This window comes from Bubalus kerabau, chromosome 18 (genome assembly GCF_029407905.1).
Source record: "Bubalus kerabau isolate K-KA32 ecotype Philippines breed swamp buffalo chromosome 18, PCC_UOA_SB_1v2, whole genome shotgun sequence".
NCBI classification, from domain to species: Eukaryota; Metazoa; Chordata; class Mammalia; order Artiodactyla; family Bovidae; genus Bubalus; species Bubalus kerabau.
The window spans coordinates 5719620-5741884 of record NC_073641.1 but is presented as its reverse complement, the minus strand read 5'-3'; the positions used below and the strand labels follow the sequence as shown (position 1 = coordinate 5741884).

At 47.2% G+C, this 22265-nt stretch overlaps 1 protein-coding gene across 2 annotated transcripts in view; it reads left to right on the top strand.

Annotated features, from left to right (window-relative positions):
• Positions 1-20223, top strand: part of STK10 (serine/threonine kinase 10) — a 127527-nt gene extending 107304 nt beyond the window's left edge. For both annotated transcript variants that reach the window (XM_055554570.1, XM_055554571.1), the window contains exons 13-19: positions 2055-2147; positions 5637-5766; positions 8022-8146; positions 10208-10396; positions 10898-11023; positions 13587-13700; positions 20017-20223. In XM_055554570.1, coding sequence (XP_055410545.1) covers positions 2055-2147; positions 5637-5766; positions 8022-8146; positions 10208-10396; positions 10898-11023; positions 13587-13700; positions 20017-20160 — 921 coding nt within the window. In that variant the 3' untranslated portion in view covers positions 20161-20223. The remainder of the gene's footprint in view (positions 1-2054; positions 2148-5636; positions 5767-8021; positions 8147-10207; positions 10397-10897; positions 11024-13586; positions 13701-20016) is intronic.
• The last annotated feature ends 2042 nt before the right edge of the window (positions 20224-22265 follow it).

Here is a 22265-nt window from a genome sequence, read left to right as displayed (position 1 = left end):
TGGCAAGGACCTGTAGTGGGATGTTAAACAGGAGCAGTGCAGTGGACGTCTTTGCCTTTTCCCAGTCTTCAGGGGGAAACATTAGTAAAGTATGATGTTAGCATTAGGGTTTTTGTAGATGCTGTCTTTCAGATTAAGGACGTTCCCTTCTATTTCTAGTTCGCTAATAGATTTTGTCATGAGTGGATGTTGAATTTTAGCAAACGGTTTTCCTATATTGATATGATCATATAGTTTTTCTTCTTTAGAGTACTGATATTGTGAATTATATTGACTGATTCTCACATATTGAATGAGGTTTACATTCCTGGGATAAAGCCCATTTGGTCATTATGTATTTTCCTTTCGATATATTACTAGATTGAATTTGCTATTATTTTGGTGAGGATTTTTGAGTCTGTATTCATTGAAAATATATCGGTCTGTGGTTTTATTTTAATGTTGCCGTGGTTTTCTTCATTTCTTCTTGAATGTGCTTTGGTGCTTTCCTTCAAGGGATTTGTCTGTTTCGCCGAATGGGCTGGGCTGCTGCTGCTGCTCCCTTGGCGCCCTTTCTGTGGCCGTGGGGTCTGTGGTGGTTGCTCTTTGCTCCTCATGTGGTGGTTTGTGTTGTGGCCTCTTTCTCTCCTGCCTCCTTTTCCCTCTCCTCGTCCTCCTCCTCCTTTGTCAATCTGGCTAAAGATTTGTTAATTTTACTGACTGTTGCCTGGTTCTCTGGCCAGAAACATGAGGTTTGTTAGGGTTTTACCTACTTTTTCACAGCATCACTGTTCAGGATTGGGGCAAAGCTAGGAGAGCAAAAGGAAAAAGAAAAAAGGGAAACTCACCCCCAGTACCAGCCCTTCTCTACGTCTTGACTCCCTGTCATATAGTCACCTTCTTTTGTTTACTTTTCAGTCCTCAGGTAGTTGCTTTTTGTATTTTATCCAGATTTTTTCACTGTATTCAGCAGGAAAGAGAGGTTGTATTGACTTACCTCATTATGTCAGAAGCAGAACTCTCCTGGAATGCTCTTTTTTTAATCACAGTATTTTTACCCTCACTTGCTGCTCCTAAGGAACCTGTCAGTGAGTGTATGTTTTGAGATATCAGGTGCCTATAAAGATATAAGTTATTCACAGAAAACTGTCTGAGTAAATCTAGGTTCCTTACAGAGAAGTGTCATGAATTGCTTCTCTTTCTTGTGTTATCAAAGACAGAAACCCACTTCTGGTTGGCTTGAGAATACTGTTAGCCTCTGACCAGGAAGCCAGAAATGTCACCTTCCTCATCTCTTAACATTGCTTCCCTGAGTTGATTCTGTCTCGGGCAGATCCCTCCAGAGTGGCCCACCATGACCTACATCCTCCCAGATCAGCAACCCCGAAGGGCAGAGAGTGGCTTTCCCCAGTAGTTTAGCAAACATCCTGAAGCTCTCACTAGCCCGGCAAGGACCGCTTGTTCATCTCTGAACCAGTCTCTGATGCCAAGGCATGGAACATGCTGACAGACAGCCTCGATCTTATGCTCAGCCTGGGGTCAGTTGGAGTTGAGACATCAGTTATACCTGAACCTCAGACACTGAATGGGAGCTACTTAAGACATGCGTTCTCAGCCAGGGTGATATCACCCCCAAGGAATTAAAAACATCTTAGATAATATATAGTTTAACAGATTGACAGTGTTATTTGTGGGATTAACATTTCATGGAGGTTGGTAACTATGAAAAAATGTTGAGAAGGGCTTCTGAGGGGACAACAGTTTAAAAGGAGGTTGAGAAACACTGCCCTAAATGAAACTGAGGTACTGTCGTCAAAAGAAGGGGCATGGATACCAAACAGCAAAAACAGCACTTACCTGCTCTGGCGGAGTCTTGGAAACTGGAGCCAGCAGCAGACTGGTGGCCAGGGGGTGCCCTCTGTCACTGGGTGGAGAGCAGGGTGGGGGCTAGTGCCTAGAAAGCTGAGCCTTGTCTTCAGTCTCCCTGGCCCAGGAGTTCTGGGATTGAAGGGTTGTTTGATATGAAGTGTGAGGAGGTACCCTGACCCCGCAATTCTCTGCTGTTGCTGGTGCAGGTGAAGAATGAGGTGGAGAAGCTCCCCAGGCAGCAGCGGAAGGAGAGCATGAAGCAGAAGATGGAGGAGCACACTCAGAAAAAGCAGCTTCTCGTGAGTCCTTGTCCCTGAGTTGGAGGGTTGGAGGGGTTGGGGAGTCCCAGGTTTGAGACCCTGAATGGTGCCCCAAGTACTTCTCTGTCTGTGTCCGTGCCCTGCCCCTTGAATATTCACCTATCTCTTATTCTTGCTTGTGCTCAGTCATGTCCAACTTTTTTGCAACCCCATAGACTGTAGCCCGCCAGGCTCCTCTGTTCATGGGATTTCCCAGAATGCTGGAGTGGGTTGCCATTTCCTTCGCAGGGGATCTTTCCGATCCAGGGATTGAACCTGGGTCTCCAGCTTTGGCAGGAAGATTCTTAACCACTGAGCCACTAGGGAGACCCCCCCATCCCTTATTCTGAATATCTAAACCAGATCATCCTGGTTATCCTTTATTACCTCTCCCACGCAGCCTTCCTTGATAGCCCTCACTCCAGCTGGAAGTGAGCTCTCCTATCTCTGTGAGACACCACAGACATTTATTTCCATCTCTCCCAAAGCCTTTAGCACCTCCTGCCTTGTTTTATGGTTGTTTGTACATCACATCTCCTTGACCAACCCAGTATATCCATCTGCCTGCTTGGAGTATCAAAGATATCAGGCCCAGATCCCCCAGACCTTGGCCTGTTCTCACGCTCTGAGGGGTCACTGTCCTCCATTGTGTTGTGAGACCAGAGGCCTTGTCATTCCTGGTGCCTCTTTTCCCTTAGTTCGTCACTGCTTCTCAGAGTTTGGATTTTTTTTTTTTTAATCTCCAAACTCTCTCTGGATCCATCAAGTTGTCAACATCTCTGTGACCCCTAAGCCTGTTGTCTTTTGCCTGGACTACTTCAGTAACCTCCCAGCTGGTTTCCCTGAAGCTCTTGCAGCCCTTTCTCGCACACCAGTTGGTGTGATCAACACGAATTCCAAATCTGATCCAGATCTGATCATGACACCCTCCCTCCAAAGCCCTGGCCTTTAAGCCCTTTGTACGGATAAACCTTCATTTTACCCATCTGAACAGATCAGCCTTCTCATGTGCTTTCAAGGCCCTGGAGGTCTGGTTCCTGTCCGCCTCTCCCAGCCGAACACAGTCCCCTCTGCTCCAGCCTCACCAGCCTTCTTCCCACTTCATGCTCCCATCTTCTCCCACTTCCTCTGTCCCCAAATGCAAAGAACATTAGAGTCTGCCATTACAAATGTATTTGTGTTAATATATTATCTAGTTCAGTGTTCACAGCTTACCAGGATAGGTGCTACTTGTTTTTCCCTTCAGAGAGGAAGAAACTAGGGCTTGGAGAGTTGACAGTACACAGTTAACAGTGGGGTCCCAGGCCTCAGACTGAATCTGACTCCAGACTCTCCTGCTTTCCTACAACCTGTCCTCGATGCTGTGACTAGAGGAAGAATGCAGTGCTGGGGAGTGGCGGGAATACAGGCCCTCCTCCCCTGAGAGCAAGAGCAGATTGGCCCTTGGAAACCTGGCAATTGCATCAAGATCCTCAAAAATGTATTAAGGGCCCCCCAAATCCATCCTTTGGCCTAGATTTTTTGCTTCGAGGGCTCATCTTACAGATGAGTTATCACAGAGGCTCAAGGACATTTAGCTACCAGAATGTGAAGAGCAGCAGTATCTAAAAGAAAATCTATAAGCAACCTGTTATGTATTGGTTTGATAAGTTAGGGTGTAGTTATACCATGAAATATATTCAGCCATTAAAATATATTTTTGATAGAAGGTTACATTATGACATGGAAAGGTCTTTTTAATTTTACAAATTGTGGTAAAATTGACATAAAATTTGATATCTTTCCCATGTTTAAATGATTCTAAGTACATTAACATCATTGTGCATTACCATCACCACGATCCATCTCCGGAACTCTTTATCTTTCACAACAGAAGCTCTGTACCCATTAAACAAGAACTCCCCATGATACCCTCCCTCCAGTCCCTGACGATCACCATTCTACTTTCTGTCTCTACAAATTTGACCTCATACAAATGGAATTATACATTACTTATCCTTTTGTGTCTGGTTTACTTCACTTACCGCGTCCTCAAGGTTCATCCGCATTGTAGCGTGTATAAGGATTTCCTGCCGTTTAAAGCCTGAATAAGATCTCACTGTATGTGTACACCACACTGTGTTTATCTGTGTATTTGTTTATGGACACTTGAGTTGTTTCCAATCCCTTGGCTGTTGTGAACAATAGGGCCATGAATATGGGTGTATAAATATCTCTTCAAGTCTTTAAAAGTAATTTTTGAAACAACAGGTGTAGATACATTTGTTTAAATGTACCAAAACCAGCTGCTAGCAATGAGTGATAAGATTAGTGCAAATTTTAGTTTCTTAACATGTTTCCTAAAGTTTTAAATTTTTTAATTTAGTATTTTTCATTGAAGTATACAATGTTGTATTGGTTTTAGGTATACAGCATAGTGATTCAGATATATATGTGTGTGTGTATATATATATTCGTTTTCAGATTCTTTTCCCTTGCAGGTTATTACAAAATATTGAGTATCATTCTCTGTGCTAGACAGTGGGTCCTTGTTGGTTATCTACGTCATATATCAGATCAGATCAGTCGCTCAGTCGTGTCCAACTCTTTGCGACCCCATGAATCGCAGCACGCCAGGCCTCCCTGTCCATCACCAACTCCCGGAGTTCACTGAGACTCATGTCCATCGAGTCAGTGATGCCATCCAGCCATCTCATCCTCTGTCGTCCCCTTCTCCTCCTGCCCTCAATCCCTCCCAGCATCAGAGTCTTTTCCAATGAGTCAAATCTTCACATGAGGTGGCCAAAGTACTGGAGTTTCAGCTTTAGCATCATTCCTTCCAAAGAAATCCCAGGGCTGATCTCCTTCAGAATGGACTGGTTGGATCTGCTTGCAGTCCAAGGGACTCTCAAGAGTCTTCTCCAACACCACAGTTCAAAAGCATCAATTCTTTGGCGCTCAGCCTTCTTCACAGTCCAACTCTCACATCCATACATGACCACAGAAAAAGCCATAGCCTTGACTAGACGAACCTTTGTTGGCTAAAATTTTAAATTTAAATTTTAGCTTTTACTATTAAGGAAAATTAAAAACATTGGCACAAATAGGTATAATAATATAATAACCGTAAAGAGTTGGATATGACTGTGTGGCTGAACAACCACCCCGTATACAGATCACCTGACCTCAGCAATTATCAACCCCTATCTGCTCACTTCCCCACTCTACTGTATTATTTTGAATTGAATCCCAGACCTCATATCATTTCATCTGTAAGTACCTCAATATGTATCTCTAAGAAAATAACAACAAAACCAAAAACACACTTAAAATTTTATAAATTTTTTATTGAAACATTTTTTTTTTTTGGCTGTGCCATGTGTCTTGTGGGATTTCAGTTCCCTGAGCAGGATTGAACCCTGGCCCTGGGCAGAGAGAAGAGTGGAGCCCTAGCCACTGGACCGCCAGGGAATTCTCACCCCTAAAATTGTAAATACTCAACCTTAACAGGACCGGGAGTTCGTGGCCAAGCAGAAGGAAGACCTGGAGCTGGCCATGAAGAGGATCACCGCCGACAACAGGCGGGAGATCTGCGACAAGGAGCGCGAATGCCTCACGAGGAAGCAGGAGCTCCTTCGAGGTGGGTGCCTGAGAGCGGGGGTGCACGTCGGGCCTGAGTGGACGGCCCAGCCCTGGGCGGGAAGGACGCTGAGACTTCCCCACCCTAAGACCAGACATCAGCCTCGTGACAAAACAGCAGGAAAACCCCCACTGAAGTCAAGACTGAGGCAGAGATACCATTATCAATAACACGATTTAACATGCTGGCACACGTCAAGGAAGGAAGGAGAAAAAGAAGCAACGTAGAATGGGTGGAAACTGTATTAAAGAATCAGTGAGCCGGTCAGTGGGGTGGTGAGGTGCGGACAGAATCCAGAGCCCCTCAGAGCAGCCATATCACATGTTGAACGTCTCCTCTGCCAAGCCGTGTGCCTTCATCTTGTACCTTCATCACGCCCGTTTTTAGAGATGAGGAAGCCGAGGCTTGGAGGGCGGCTGTGCTTTGGCCAGAGTTGCACCGCTCTCGAGCGGCCGAGTGGGCCTCGGATGCAGACCTTCTCTGGAAGCCACGCCCTTCAGTCCCCGGCGGGGTGGGGTTTGGGCAGGTTTGGTGCTGGCAGGCCCCTCCCAGCTCGGGACTGTCCAGAGACAACAGTGCGGGGGCGACGGGCCTAGGCGGGGCGAGCTCGCGTGTCTGGGCGACGGCCTTCAGCGTGGGGAGCTCCGCTGGGGAGGCTCTGGGTAGGGCGCTCTGGAGGACGCAGGGCTTGGGGTCTTTATATAGCCCCCAGGCTGTCTTATTTATGGCCAGAGAAGGCAATGGCACCCCACTCTAGTACTCTTGCCTGGAAAATCCCACGGACAGAGGAGCCTGGTAGGCTGCAGTCCATGGGGTCGCTAGAGTCGGACACGACTGAGCGACTTCACTTTCACTTCACGCATTGGAGAAGGAATTGGCAACCCACTCCAGTGTTCTTGCCTGGAGAATCCTGGTGCGCTGCTGTCTATGGGGTCGCATAGAGTCGGACACGACTGAAGCGACTTAGCAGCAGCAGCAGCAGATGTTGGGTACAATTTTATGGGGTATGGAAAGCAAGCAGGCTCCAAATGGCTAGAACTCTGTGGTCTGAACTCCATTTACAGCAGCTGGCTGAGTGAAAACTGGACTTTGGTGCCTGTGGACCTAATGGTCCCTGTCTGTCGTAAAGATGTAAACAGGACTGATACCCAAGTACTGTTTCTGGCTCATTATTATACCGGGGACTGCAGCCAGGACTCCGATGGCCAGGGCAGTTAAACGGTGTGAGCCCAGTACTTAATGTGGACCAAGCAAAACGGAGTCCTTGGTATTCCGACATCCTAAACAGAGCCACGGGTGTTTCGGAAAAGTTCGTTTTCCTTGTTTCCTTTGCTTATCACGTGATGGTCTGTAAGAACCATCCTACTTGTGGGACTGTGGTTCTGATTGGTTTGGAAGCCAAATCACTGTTTCGATGTCCTGTGGGTAGATGTTGGCTTTCATGGGATGGGAGGGAAGCAAAATAAACGGAACTTTCACAGTGGGCTGAGCAGGACCAGCTACGTCTCGCAGGGCGTGAGGTTCTCCATCTGAGCCCACCTCCCTGCCCTGTAGCACTAATGGACTTCCAGTGATAAAATGCCAGGTATTGTTCCAAAATGCATAGATGGGATGCGGAGGGTCCCATCCAACACTGGGACGACCCAGAGGGATGGAATGGGGAGGGAGGAGGGAGGAGGGTTCAGGATGGGGAACACGTGTACTTGTGGCGGATTCATTTTGATGTTTGGCAAAACTAATACAATTATGTAAAGTTTAAAAATAAAATAAAATTAAAAAATAAAATAAAATAAAATGACCTCCCCCCAAAAAAAGTAGGATATAGTGACAAGAGTGTCATACCTTCTCCATAGGGTTTCCACATGAGCGCTTCCCATCTGCCCCTTAGGGAAGCGCAGGCGCAGTGCAGATAGAATGTAATAGTGTCTTCCAAGGGTATTCCTCCCTCCATGGTATGCCATTTGGCAGAGGTGGAAGATGGGGCCTGGAGCAGACTTTTTGGCTGGGTTCTAGCCTAGGTCTCTGGTTTCTCTGGCTCCTGACGTCCTGACACTCCAAACACCTCCTGCTGTACCATGCTTCGGGGGGCTGTCATCCCTGAGGTGCTGAGGAAATTCCTAGCTGGTGGCTCAGCCAGCATAGTCTGAGGAGGTGGCGCCATCACCAGCTGCGGTGTGGAGACCGGCTCGGGAGTGGAGGGGAGGGCCTGGGGGCTCTGGCCATCTGCACCTCACTGGGTGCTGTGTCCGCTGCAGACCGGGAGGCGGCGCTGTGGGAGATGGAGGAGCATCACCTGCAGGAGAGGCACCAGCTGGTGAAGCAGCAGCTCAAAGACCAGTACTTCCTCCAGCGGCACGAGCTGCTGCGCAAGCATGAGAAGGTGAGGCTCCGAGCCCGCGGTTCCCAGGCTGCCACTGGGGGGCCGGGAGGCCACCCTGCGCGTCTCTGAGAGGAGCCGGTTGGCCACAGGGAGGCTCGAGAGGTTCTCGGCAACGTCCTGCCTCAGATCCAGGGGCCAGGAATCATGGAAGCTCCCTCCCTGACCCTGACGCCTGACGTATATGTCTCACTCTTACCCCCTTTTTCCTTTCTTTTGTCCTGCCCTCCTTTCCATTTTCACTTTGTCTTTCCCATGCATTCTTTCAGAATACTTTTAATTTTTTTTGTTATAATTGATTTACAATGTTAATTTCTGCTGTACAGCAAAGTGACTCACACACATATACACACATATAGTCTTTTTTTATAGTCTTCCCCATTATGGCTTCTCCCAGGAGATTGGATATAGATCCGTGTGCTGTACAGCAGGACCTTGTTGTTTATACGTTCTAAATGTGAGAGCTTGCATCTGCTACCCCCACACCCCAGTCAATCCCTCTCCATCCCCCCACCCCCATCCCTGCTCTTGGCAGCTAGTCTATTCTCTGTGAGTTCATTTCTGTTTTGTAGACAGGTTCATTTGTGCCATTATTTTAGATTCCACATGTAAGTGATATCCTTTGGTATTTGTCTTTCACTCCACTTAGTGTGGTAATCTCTAGGTCTATCCATGCTGCTGCAAAAGGCATTCCTTTGTGTTTTTATGGCTGAGTAGTATTCCACTGGGTACGTGTGCACATCTTCTTTATCCGTTCCTCTGTCAGTGGACACTTAGGCTGCTTCCATGTCTTCACTATTGGAATAGTGCTGCTATGAACATAGGGGTGCATGTATCTTTTCGAATCATAGTGTTGTCTCCCCAACAGTGGGATTGACGGATCATACGGTAGCTCTTAGTTTTTTGAGGAACTTCCGTACTGATCTCCGTAGTGGCTATACTGACTTACATTCCCCCCAGCAGTGCAGGACTGCTCCCTTTCCTCCATACCCTGTCTAGCATTTGTTATTTGTGGACATTTTAATGACAGCCATTCTGACAAATGTGAGGTAGTACGTCATGGTAGTTTTGATTTGCATTGCTGAAGATTGATTGTAGGTGTGTAGGTTTATTTCTGGGCTCTGTTCTGTTCCATTGATCCATATATCTGTTTTTGTACCAATACCACACTGGCCTTTTTATTTTATTTTTTGGATAGACTTGTTTTTATTTATTTATTTATTTTATTATTTATCTCACAGCCTGTGGGATCTTAATTTCCTGACCAAGGATCAAACCGGGCCCTTGGCAGTGAAATCTCAGGAGTCCTAACCACTGGACTGCCATAGATTTCCCAGTACCATGCAGTTTTGATTACTGTAGCTTTCTACTGTTGTCTGAAGTCTTTCAAAATACGTTTAAGTCTCAACTTAAATACCGCTACTGCCAGGAAGCTTTCCCTAACCTCCCCAGCCCAGAGAAGGGCCCCTTCTGTGTGGCTGGAGCACTCTACTTCTGTGCAATTGTCTTGGTTCAGTCCCTTTAGTGGGGACAGAGACAGGTTAAACTGAGATCTGGTGTGGGTTATTACAGCTCCTAACCTAAGTACAGTGTTGGAAGTCAGCCCAAGGCTGTGGCATGCCCTACCTGGCTAGAAAGTCAGGGGAGGCTTCTTGGGAGAAGGGATGCCTGTACTAAGTTTTGAAATACAAGTGTTAGGTGAAGGAAAATATTCAAATTTATCAAGACTTTAAAAAATATGAATTGACACCTATCAATAATGAGGAACCATCCCATTAATGTACATTTTGCTCTGAGATAATAGCTCAGGATAGCATGTTACCAATTGGTTAAATGAGAAGGCGTTCAGAAGGTTAGACTCTAAAACATTGTTAATGGTAATTTTAAAACTGAAAATAGAAAATGTTAGTTAAGAGAGAAGTCAAATGACGCGAGCCTCGTTCTGAGCATTCTGGACCACGCGGGTCCTGGGCTCCTGAGGGGCGTGTGGCGGCCCTGACCTCTGCCTACACCTGTGTGTGTGGAGCAGCAGCTGACCTTGTCCCCTCTGGGTGCCCCTCTCAGGAGCGCGAGCAGATGCAGCGCTACAACCAGCGCATGATCGAGCAGCTGAAGGTGCGGCAGCAGCAGGAGAAGGCGCGGCTGCCCAAGATTCAGAGAAGCGAGGGCAAGACGCGCATGGCCATGTACAAGAAGAGCCTCCACATCAACGGAGGGGGCAGCGCCGCTGAGCAGCGCGAGAAGATCAAGCAGGTCGGGGGCCTGGGGTGTCCTGGAGTGGGGCCAGACCCAGGTGTGGTGGGACCTGAATCTTACACATTTAGAGGAATATAAAATATAAGATGCAGCCGAGTCTTGGAGAGAGGAGTGGACTGGAAGCCTCACTTGACCCCCTCTGGTGGGTAGGAAGGAGGCTTGGCGTTGCTTTCTGGTGCACGCTCCCCGTCACTCCTGGGCTTCTACCCTGCAGCTGCTTCTACCCTTTTCATCTCCTGAGACCCCCACTCACGAGTCACCCAGGTGGCTCGGGCGCGTGGAGTCGGTGACCCTGGGCTCCTGTGCTTCCTGCCTCCTCCACACACTGTCCTAGCACGTCTCAATGTCCCGCCCGTCTGTGGGCTCCTTGAAGGCGGGGGCTGGGAGGACTTCGCACAGGGGGCCCTGCCTGAGTGGCGCAGGACACTGTGCCTGTGTACACCCTGGCCCCTCGGGGCGTCTCCCTGAGGGAGCGACCTCACTTGTTTTTGGTTGCAGTTCTCCCAGCAGGAAGAAAAGAGGCAGAAGGCAGAGCGGCTGCAGCAGCAGCAGAAACACGAGAACCAGATGCGGGACATGTTGGCCCAGTGTGAGAGCAACATGAGTGAGCTGCAGCAGCTGCAGGTACCGCCCCCTGCCCCGCTGTGCTCCCCCCGCCTCCCCGGGGGCGCGCAGCTGTCTGGGGGGACCCTACAGACAGGGGAGCTCCGGGTGGAGCTGTTTCCATCATGCTATTCTCTGTGATGTTGGTCACATCATGTCCCCCTCCCGTGCCATAGGTTCCACATTTATAAAACAGGCGTGGGGCAAGGTGATCACTCCTATTTTGTAGAACTGGAGTGAGGCTTTGTGAATGAGATGGCAGAGCTGAGCCAAAAGTGCTACGCCCAGGACCTGGCATTGGGCATGCTGCTGGCCTTCTTGGTCATCACTGTGTCTTTGGAAAAGGTGTCCCAATAATCCTAATACCAAAACCAGACATTACAAGGAGGGAAACTACAGATCAGTATCTCTCATGAGCACAGATACACAAATCCCCGATGAAATGTTAGCAAACAGAATTTAAAAATACATAAAAAGAAGTATATACCATGACCAGGTGGGATTTACCCCCCAGGGTTGGTGCAGTATACAAAAATGAGTTAATGTAATCCATGACATCAGCAGGCTAAAGAAGAAAAATCACATGATCATATCATCAGTAGATACAGAAAACACATTTGACAGAGGCTGACACCTTTTTATGTTAATTAGCAGAAGGGAACTTCCTTAACTTGATAAAGAGTATCTACAGAAACCTACAGCTACCATTATCTTTGATGGTAAGAAGCTCAAAATTTTCCCATAAAGTCAGGAAAAGGAATCCCGATATTGCCAAGCCCCTCTGTGACCCCTTCCCTGGGGAGATCCTTGACCTCTTTAAGTTTCTCCAATCCCAATCAAGTTCGCCTCACCCTAAGGGCCCTTGCCCAGGAGTTGGTACTTGGAGCCCCCTTGTGGTGGAGCGAGGCATCGCTCTGCCTGACATGCACTGACACACGCATCTGTGACCTCAGGAAACTCTTGAGGCTGTGAGATCCACCCGGCAATTTCTGGAAAGGCAGAGGGGTGTGGAGGAAACACTGCAGGTGTTGAAGCCCGGCAGGCAGGGGCTCTGCTGCGTGTTGCCGTGTGAATTTTAGCCAGCCTGCTCACCTTCTGTATTTATGTTCCCACCCCTGCCTCATGGGGTTACTGTGAGGATCAACTGAGAGAAGCTGTAGAGAGCTAGCAGCCAGCTCTGGGCAGGCCACAAGTACTCAGGGCGGCTATGAGTATTGTTCCCACAAGGCGGTTTCTAAATTCCTAGACCCCTAGAGCTTGAAACCCCAGGTAAAAATCCCCCAGCAGTTCTCCTCCAGTCCAGGAGGGTGGCGGTCCCTGCTTTATAAATGCGTGATAAACCGCAGGGTTGATTCTCTGTGAGGAGCCAACAGGGAATTGTCCCTGTGGGAGGTTCCAGGTTCAGTTTTGTGAGGCAGGTAACTTGCCTCAGAGAGAGAGCAGTGATGTTGGCAAGCCTCAGGCAGGTCCACGGCCCTTATCCCTTGTCACAGATCTCTCCTGGAGGGATGGTATGTGACACAGAAAGTTATATGACTTACGTAGATACAAAATGTTTATACATACAGGTTATCTTATCTCATGCTGCCGTAACAAAATACCAGAGACCGGCTGGCTTAAACAACAGGAGCTTATTTTCTTACAGTTTTGGAGCCTGGGATCCAGAGATCAGCTTTGGCAGCATGGTTGGGTTCCGGGGGAGTGGATGCCTTCTTGCTGTGTCCTCACGTGGCAGAGAGACAGGAGAGAAAAGGAGGGAGAGAGGAGAGGAGAGGGGAAAGGAGGGACGGAGACAGGATGGAGCACTTGGCATGTGAGCTCTCTGGTCTCTTCCTAACCACCCCACCACGAGGGCCCTGTCCTCCTGGCCTCACTAAACCTCCTTCTCTCCCAGAGGCCCCATATCTCCAGATACCATCACATTGGACATTACAGATTCAACATAATGAATTTTAGGGAGAAACAATTCAGTATACAGCACAGATGTTTAAGACAATGCTATTTATAACAGTGAAGATTAAGAGCAACCCAAGCTGGCCAAAAATATGGGAATGTTTAAATTAGATAAAGCCATACTGTAAGATACCAGGAATCAAATATCATGATTATAAAAAATGTTAATTCTTTGTAGAACTGTTTACATTCTAATGTTAAGAGGGAGGCACGTTTCAGAATTTTATATACAGGGTGAGCCGAACACCACACAGCACAGAGCCTGACAGGAAATATATCTAAAATTCTGTAGTGGTTGCCTCTGTGTGGTACAATTAGGGCACATATTTATTGTTAATGGTTTTATTGTTTTGTTAAAACGACATATATGTTCACGTTGAAAAATTCAAACAACGCAGGAAGCACAAAGAAAGCTGCAAAACTGCTACAGATCCTATTACACAATAAAATCTATTAATGTTAATATTCTGGACTATTCTTCCAGGCACCTTTTGGTGCATTTGTATTCATGTGTATAGTTTTGTATAAATGGGGTTTATAATCAAGAAGACGTAAGCGCACGGTGCTCGTGCCTCATGGTATGTCTCAGCCCTCTGCGCCTCTTACCTGTCCTGCCTGGAATGTGTTCCAGAATGAAAAGTGTCACCTCCTGATAGAGCACGAAACCCAGAAGCTGAAGGCCCTGGACGAAAGCCATAACCAGAACCTGAAGGAATGGCGGGACAAGCTCCGGCCGCGCAAAAAGGTAACCGTGTCTGGGCTGGTGGGCCTGTGGAGGGCTCTGCTTCATTGGACCACCGGTACCTGCCTAGGGTGCGGGTGGAGATACAGATATGGATGAGATACAGACTTGGGGGTTCATTTTAAGGAACTGGCTCACCCGATGGTTGGGGCTGGTCAGTCTGAAACCTGCAGGGCAGACTGCAGGCTGGAGAGCCAGAGAGAGTTGATGCTGTGGTCCTGAGCACCAGGGCAGTCCAGAGCACAGTCCTCTCCTCAGTGGGGCTTCAGGCTTGCCTCTTAAGGCCTGCAGCTGACTGACCGAGGCCCACCCTCATTATGGCAGGTAAGCTGCTCTGTTCAGAGTCTACTGAGTTACATGTTAATCACATCTAAAAAATTCCTTCACAGTGCCATCTGGACTGGTGTTTGACCAAACAGCTGGTTACCATGGCTTTGGCAGGTTGACAGATAAATTAATCTCTACAGGGCCTCAGTGTGGTTATCTGTAAAGTGAAGATAGGAATATCATACAGTGTTACGTGGAAAGTCCCACAGTATAGGCCAGGGACAGACTCATTTCCTTCCATTCTAAACTCTGAGGATGAAGCTGCCCTAACTGTCCTTGATTCTCTGTCCTTAAGCCCTGAGGTCTGTTCTGCAGGCATCTTCAGCTCTACATGCGCTAATTGAGGTCTGGCCAGGAGGCGGCCGCCCACCTCTGCCTCAGAGTGGCCTTGGAAGTCCTTGAGTTGAGGCCTCCCTCCCTGTGCTAATGGAGATTTCTGGCTGGAAGCTGGCCAAGGCCCCAGACCTTCCGATTAAAAGGTCCACACTTACTTGTAACCACATGTGGTCTGCTGGGACTTGTGATACTTGACACTCAGATCAATAATACTGCTGACATAGGTTCCCTCTGGTATCAGAAGTAAATGTTTGCCTGGTTCTCTTACCCAGTGGTTCTGTATGCTTTGCACATCCTGAGAGAATCTGAAAGTGAACGGTGACATTGCCTCCAGCAACTGCATGAGTTCCCAGACTGCTTCAGGGGGGTGCCTGGACTTAGGGAGGTATTCCAAGTGTGTGTTTGGTGAGCTGGTATTGGGTTTTGCTGGTGGTGGCTGCCTCTTTTCCTGAATTCTTTGTAGATTCATTCTCTCCTTTTTTTTCATTTTTATTTTTTTTCATTTACCTGGGTTGTTGGTGGAACACTGACCCAGAGGTGATGATTTTCATTCTAGAATAAATGTTTTTACACTCTTGGATTTCCATCAGCAGCTTTGAGCTGTGGCCCATGTTGGGGGAGCCAGGGGAGATGACGGTACCTTGTGGAATATTTTTAGAAAAATTCAGATTTTTTTCTTTCAGTAAGTATAGAATGGTGAATTCAATAAGGTGTTGCTTGGGTCATAGTTAACATAGAATGTGGCCTCAGACAAGCCTTTCCTCCTGAACCTTGCTTTTTATGGCTATAAGATGAAGATAACATTTCTTCCCTTAAAACAGGTGTTTTAAGGCCTATTCCCACGGGCCAAATGTGGCCCACCACCTGTATTTGTAAATAAAGTTTTACTGGAGCATAGCCATGCGTATTCATTTACATATCCTCTATGGCTGACTTTATACTACAGCAGCGATTGAGCAGTTTCACCAGAGGCCTTAATGTTTGCAAAGCTGGAATATTTACAGTCTGGCCCTTTACAGAAGGATTGCCGACTGCCCTGGGTTATATAGAGGACATAGAGGTTCTGTAGGGGTAAAAGAGAGGAGTGCTTGAGAGGATAGGTTCTGAAGTAAGACAAACATGGGAGAAAGTCTTTGCTTCCCCATTACTAGCTGTGAGACCCTAGGCAGTTACTAACCCTTTCTGTGCTAAAATAAAAGTGGTAGCTGACAGCTTACAGGCTGAAACTGGCTTACAGAGAGGTTTGGCCAACAGACAGCAATTTAAAGACTTTTTTGAGTTACCAATTTTTTAAGTTTAAGGAAATTTTACATAAAAACCTGGATTTCCAGTTTCTTCTGAAACCTTAGGAGCTCTAGCAACACTGGGCCCATCATACCACATGACGGCCATCAGCTGGAGCTGGGAAGACACTGTCCTTTCCCCATCTTTCCTTTAAGGTAGAACTCACTAGAATTTAGTACTGTTGAAGGAATGTGAGCTTAAGGGGGTAAGTTTGCTGAGACTATTTCAGGGCATCAGAGAATAGTTTTAAGAGACAGAATGCTGGTCCATTCCTGTGAATGGTTACTTCTGTAATGAAAGCAGGTAATAATGAAGCCACATTTACTGAGTAACCCATGTGTGCCTGACTTTGCGGAGAGTTTCAGCGCCTGAACTCTAAAGTTAGACCCGTCTTGCTTCTGCCCCCACGTAGCTGAATGACCTTGGGCAAGTGACCTGAACTCTCTGAGCCTCAGTTTCTCCATCTATAAGATGGGGATAATAGTATCTATCTCACAGAGTGAAGATTAAATAAGCTGTAATACACTTAGCATAGTGTGTGACACGCAAGAAGTACTCAGTAGTTACAGCCCATTCGTTTTTTAAAATATATATATATAAGCAGCAGCAGTGTATTTATGTCTATCCTAATCTTCCTCCCTGGTGTTCACATGTCCAGTCTCTACATCTGCATCTCTATTCTTGCCCTGGAAATGATTCATCTGAACTATTTTTCTAGATTCTATACATATATGTTAATGTATGATGCTTGTTTTTCTTTTTCTGACTTAATTCACTCTGTATGACAGATTCTTGATGCCCTTAACATCTCCAATTTAAAGAAGCAGGAAGAAAACAAATATCTATAAAACAAAAGCAAAAGCAAGAGTGTAGGATTAGTCTGTGAGCAAATAAATACCCCAAGAATCATGAGAACAGTATTAGGCACTTTCTATGTGCCAGGCACTCTTCTAAGCCCTTCATATATATCAACTCACTTCATTCTCACAAAAAATTGGTACAGTAGTACTAAAGCTCTAGTTGTAAGTAACTAGTCCAGGTTACATGGTTAAGTAAGGGGGAGGGGGGCGAAGTTTCAAACTCAATGATGTTTCCCCAGAATCATCACTTTTACTCATTTTTCTAAGTCCTCAAAAGATGTCAGTGTGTCTTAGTCTAGTATGATAACCCAAGTCCATAATGATGGTTCCAAGTCTTCAAAAATATAAGTTCAATGCTAGAGGGTAAAATTGTGTAAGATAACTTCAAATAAGTATCTAAAAATTGATTAAAAGCTGATGGGACTTCAAAGGGGCAGCATCTGTTATCTGAAAAATGAACTCATGTGTTGTTACTATCTTATGACCGTTCACTTTTTCCATCAGTTCTATTTAATACTTGAGATATAGCACATCATTAACTTAGACCTGACTCTTTACAGGGAATAGGTTAACACATTAGTATATTTCTGAAGTTACACCAGAAACATTTTTATTTGTGGGGTAACAAATTTCAATGCTATGTAATTTTTGGATTATGCAGCTCTTTTCAGATGTAAGATCAACAATAATGAAAAGTAGTACATTAGAATCACATGTAAAACATGTAAAAGACAATATGCCTCAAACTAAAAATAATTGGTCATTCTCCCCCCACCTCCTGTATCATATTTGTAGAACTTTAGACAATAGTTATTAATTTCATCGTTTTAACAGTTTGGCCAAGTGACTAAAAAAAATGATGTTCCTTACATTGTATTTCTTAAAAAATGAACTCCAATTACCTCACAATTGAGGTACAGTTAGTTTGTTACAGGTCATGATTTAATTGCATCAATCTAGAGTTTATTGCCCAATTATCTTGTTAGCATCCACAGTCTTTGGGCCACTGAAAGTCTAACTAAATAAACTATGCCATCATAAAAAAAAAAAAAAATATATATATATATATATATATATATATATATTTTTGATGTGTACCATTTTTAAAGTCTTTACTGAATCTGTTACAGTATTGCTTCTGTTGTATGCTTTGGTTTTTTGGCCTCAAGGCACATAAGATCTCGTGCAAGTCCAACCAGGGATTGGACCTGCACCCACCGCATTGGAAGACGAAGTACTAACCACTGGACGATGAGGGGGAAATCCCAGCCCATTGGTTTCTAATTTAGTCTTTGCAAGTGCCCTGCCAGGAAGACAGTGAGATTGCCATTTTACACTAGAGGAAACAGACCTGGGGAGGAAACGGAACACGCAGAGGCCCACCCAGCTGCTAATGGAGCTGAATCCCATTTGACTGTAAAGCCCCTGCTTTTTTCCTCTGCACTCTTCCTTTTTTTTCTTTTTTTGGTCTTCTGGTATGATTTCCTTTATTTGTAAATCAGTTCAGTTCAGTCATTCAGTTGTGTCCGACTCTTTGCGACCCCATGAACCACAGCACGCCAGGCCTCCCTGTCCATCACCAACTCCCGGAGTATACCCAAACCCATGTCCACTGAGTCAGTGATGCCATCCAACCATCTCATCCTCTGTCGTCCCCTTCTCCTCCTGCCCTCAATCTTTCCCAGCATCAGGGTCTTTTCAAATGAGTCAGTTCTTCGCATCAGGTGGCCAAAGTATTGGAATTTCAGCTTCAACATCAGTCCTTCCAATGAACACCCAGGACTGATCTCCTTTAGGATGGACTGGTTGGATCTCCTTGCAGTCCAAGGGACTCTCAAGAGTCTTCTCCAACACCACAGTTCAAAAGCATCAGTTCTTCGGCGCTCAGCTTTCTTTATAGTTGAACCCTCACATCCATACGTGACTACTGGAAAAACCACAGCCTTGACTAGATAGACCTTCGTTGGCAAAGTAATGTCTCTGCTTTTTAATATGCTGTCTAGGTTGGCCATAACTTTCCTTCCAAGGAGTAAGCATCTTTTAATTTCATGGCTGCGATCATCATCTGCAGTGATTTTGGAGCCCCAAAAAATAAAGTCAGCCACTGTTTCCCCATCTATTTGCCATGAAGTGATGGGTCCAGATGCCATGATCTTAGTTTTCTGAATGTTGAGCTTTAAGCCAACTTTTTCACTCTCCTCTGTCACTTTCATCAAGAGGCTCTTTAGTTCTTCTTTGCTTTCTGCCGTAAGGGTGGTGTCATCTGCATGTCTGAGGTCATTGATATTTCTCCCGGCAATATTATTTCAATGTTATACTTGAATGGTTTTAGAGGAACTTTTTAAAATTTTTAATGGAAGGATAATTACAATGTTGTGTTGGTTTCTGCCATACATCAACATGAATCAGCCATAGGTATACATATGTCCCCTCTCTCTGGAGCCTCCCTCCCACATCCCACCTCATCCCACCCCTCTAGCTTGTCACAGAGCCCCAGTGTGAGTTCCCTGAGTCATACAGCAAATTCCCACTGGCTGTCTATTTTATCTGTTTTACATGCTGCTGCTGCTAAGTTGCTTCAGTCGTGTCCGACTCTGTGCGACCCCATAGATGGCAGCCCACCAGGCTCCCCCGTCCCTGGGATTCTCCAGGCAAGAACACTGGAGTGGGTTGCCATTTCCTTCTCCAATGCATGAAAGTGAAAAGTGAAAGTGAAGTCACTCAGTTGTGTCCGACTCTTAGCGACCCCGTGGACTGCAGCCTTCCAGGCTCCTCCATCCATGGGATTTTCCAGGCAAGAGTACTGGAGTGGGGTGCCACCGCCTTCTCCCCTATTTTACATATGTTAGTGTATATGTTTCCATGCTTCCTTTCTTAATTGGATGTGTATTTTTGGAGAACTTAAGACATTTTTCTGGTAGGACACCATTTATCTTGTTAAGCTTGCGTGTGTCCGGCTGCCTGATGCTCCCCTCGGAGCTACATGATATGCTTTTACAGGGTCAAGAAGCCCTGTCCTACAGTGGAGTTTCAGAATCAGAATCTCAGGGGGTGGCACGACTGCGCTTAGATTTTGAAAAGCCCCCTGCCTTGGCAGGACAGCAGTCTGGTTAGGAACACTGTGTAGCTCAGACAGCTCTTGTTAAAGCTCTTCCTCCATCTTCTATTAGTGCCTCAGGTTTTTCTCCAGTCATCTGGCTGCTCCCTGCCAGCAGACTCACTTCTGCTGTTCCCTCGCGCCCTGTCTAGACTTGCATTTCCCCAAAGCAGAACTCTTGGCCCACAGGCAACTCCTGCATGATTGGGGCAGTAGGAAGGAGGAGGTGGTACTTACCTTCTGGGTGGTGGGCTCTGGGAAAGGAAAGAGGGAAGACCAAGTTACCTGAGCACTGAGGCCTGGGGGGCGGGGGGTGGAAATTTCCAGAGAAGACCATTTTGGTGGTCCAGTGGTTGGGGGAGACTTGTGTCCTAAGTAAGTGATATGACTGAGCTCCATCTGCCCTCTGTCCTAGGCTCTGGAAGAAGATCTGAACCAGAAAAAGCGAGAGCAGGAGATGTTCTTCAAGATGAACGAGGAGTCAGAGTGTGCGAATCCCACCTCCCCAAATAAGGTCACCAAGTTCTTCCCCTACAGCTCTGCGGATGCTGCTTCTTAACAGCCCCCCAGGGCCCTCTGTGAACAAGTAACTCAGGACCCCCTTCCTTCTTGCTTCCATGCCACTCGAATCCAGCCCCTTGCTGAGGGCCGCCTCGGCTGTGCCTGACGGCCCTGGCATCCCTGACTGCTCGCTTACTGTGGAGGGCGAGGTTTCGTGACGGGCTGCCTGACCCTTGTACATGCTCCATTTGGGCCCCAGTGAGCTGGGCTGTCGGTGGGGCCGCAGACCAGGAGGAATAGGTGTTCTGTGGCTGCGAGGCCCCTCCTGTTGCCAAACAAGCACTTGTGCTGTCTGTGAGCTCAAAGCACTGCCGCCGAGGTCCCCGTGGGTTCATTCATCCTGTAATTCTCGGGGGCTTTTCAGCCGTTCCCTGCGGTGGAAGACAAGAACCAGGGCTCTTAATGGCCATTTTGGCTCCAGCAGAGCCTGGTCTGCAGCTGGATGCTTGGGGTACCCCCATTTCCCCAGCTCCCCCAGTTTGCTTTCCTCTTGAGACCACCTCCACAGTAGTGGAACGGGAAGAACCTGAACGCTTTATTTTGATCTCAGGGGTTTCATGCCATCTTGTGGTCCCCCTTTCTGCACACACGTCCACGCCCCCTTCCCATGCACACAGAACAGGGCCCGCTGGTGCTACGCAGGCTTGCCTCTACCCTGGGCCTCTTGTGCTGGGTGTGTTGGAAGGTACTTGCCGGCTGAGCCCATGCCACAGAGCATGTTAGGGCGAGCCATTGGTATGGGGTGGGGGTGCTGGGTGTTGGCCCCAAAGGCACAGATGGTACTGGCTGAGTTGCCAGTCTGTGATGCCTTTTTGGTCCCACAGAGGGATCCTATGTTCAGGGATAGACTTCCCCAGCCCAGTCACTCTGTCTCGCGTTGCCCATCCTGTCTGCAGGTGATCCGGGAAGGCCGCTTCCCTCTGTGCTGTGCCCCTCCTACTTCAGGGTCCAGCCTCACACTTCAGACAGAGGCTCACAGGCACTGCACCTTCTGTTCAGGGAGAAAAAACATCAGGGAGAAATATGGAGTGCTTCTTGCCCCCAGGAACCAGACAGAAGCAAAGCTTCTGTCTCTCAGATGGAGTCCTGGGCCTTGATGCCTCAGCCGGCCCCCAAGAGGTTCCACTCCCCACAGGCTAGAGCGTATATAACCCGGTAAAGCAAATCCTCAACCCAGCATTTGACTCATCTACAAAGAAAACCTTTTTTTTTCCCACCTTTATGTCTAACTTGATATAAATGAATGTCTTCCTTAGGAAAACATCTGCTTTTTAAAAAAAAAAAAAAAATGAAGGTGACTGAGACGAGTCAAATGGGCATACTGATTCTGGGCATGAGTTTGCTGGTGATGAGTGGTTAACACTCTGGGAAGAGTTCCTCTTTCTTCCTCCCCTATAGGTTAAGGTTAGATGTTCTGTCTTTCTACAGCAAGTCCCTGGAGTTTTCTGGGTACTCTTGTAACTGGATTTTGGGAAAGGAGGGTAATCATTCAATACAAAAAGGGACTTGTGGTTCCACAGACTACACACGCGGTGAAGATGCCCGAGGCCCGTGGGAAGGCGCTGGTCCTCTTAGGTTAGTGAGCGCTCGGCTTGCCTGCTTCAGTATTTGACCCAGGACAGGGTTCAGGCCTCCCACAGGTGAGATAAGGGAAGTGCTGATCCCCTCTGCCTCTCTCTGGGGCACGGGTGCTGGGGAAACAGGAACTAGCGGCAGTGTAACGGCAGGACATGGATGCGGCCCCACCGGGCGAGGCCAGCAGTGGCGAAGGGTCTCGCGTTGGCCGATGGCAGGGCTGATTTGGGCTTTCTTTACAACACTGCCTTCTGTAGCCTGGGGTATGAGAGAGAGTGTTAGGAGGGAGGCCGGTCTCATGGTTTAGGAGGAAGTCCTTCACGTTGGAATCTCATTCAAGGAGTTGCCGCCTTCTGCTCAGCACCGCCTGAGCCCTACTAGCTCCCCCGTCCTTTCTGGATGGGGTCCACTTGGGTCTCCCAGGCTCACCGTTAAGCCAGCATGCGGCCCCTCACTGAGGAAGCCCATGCAGTATTCTTCGTGTTCTGTGCTAACGTTTTCTCTGGAAGGGACAGACGGAACTGTTTC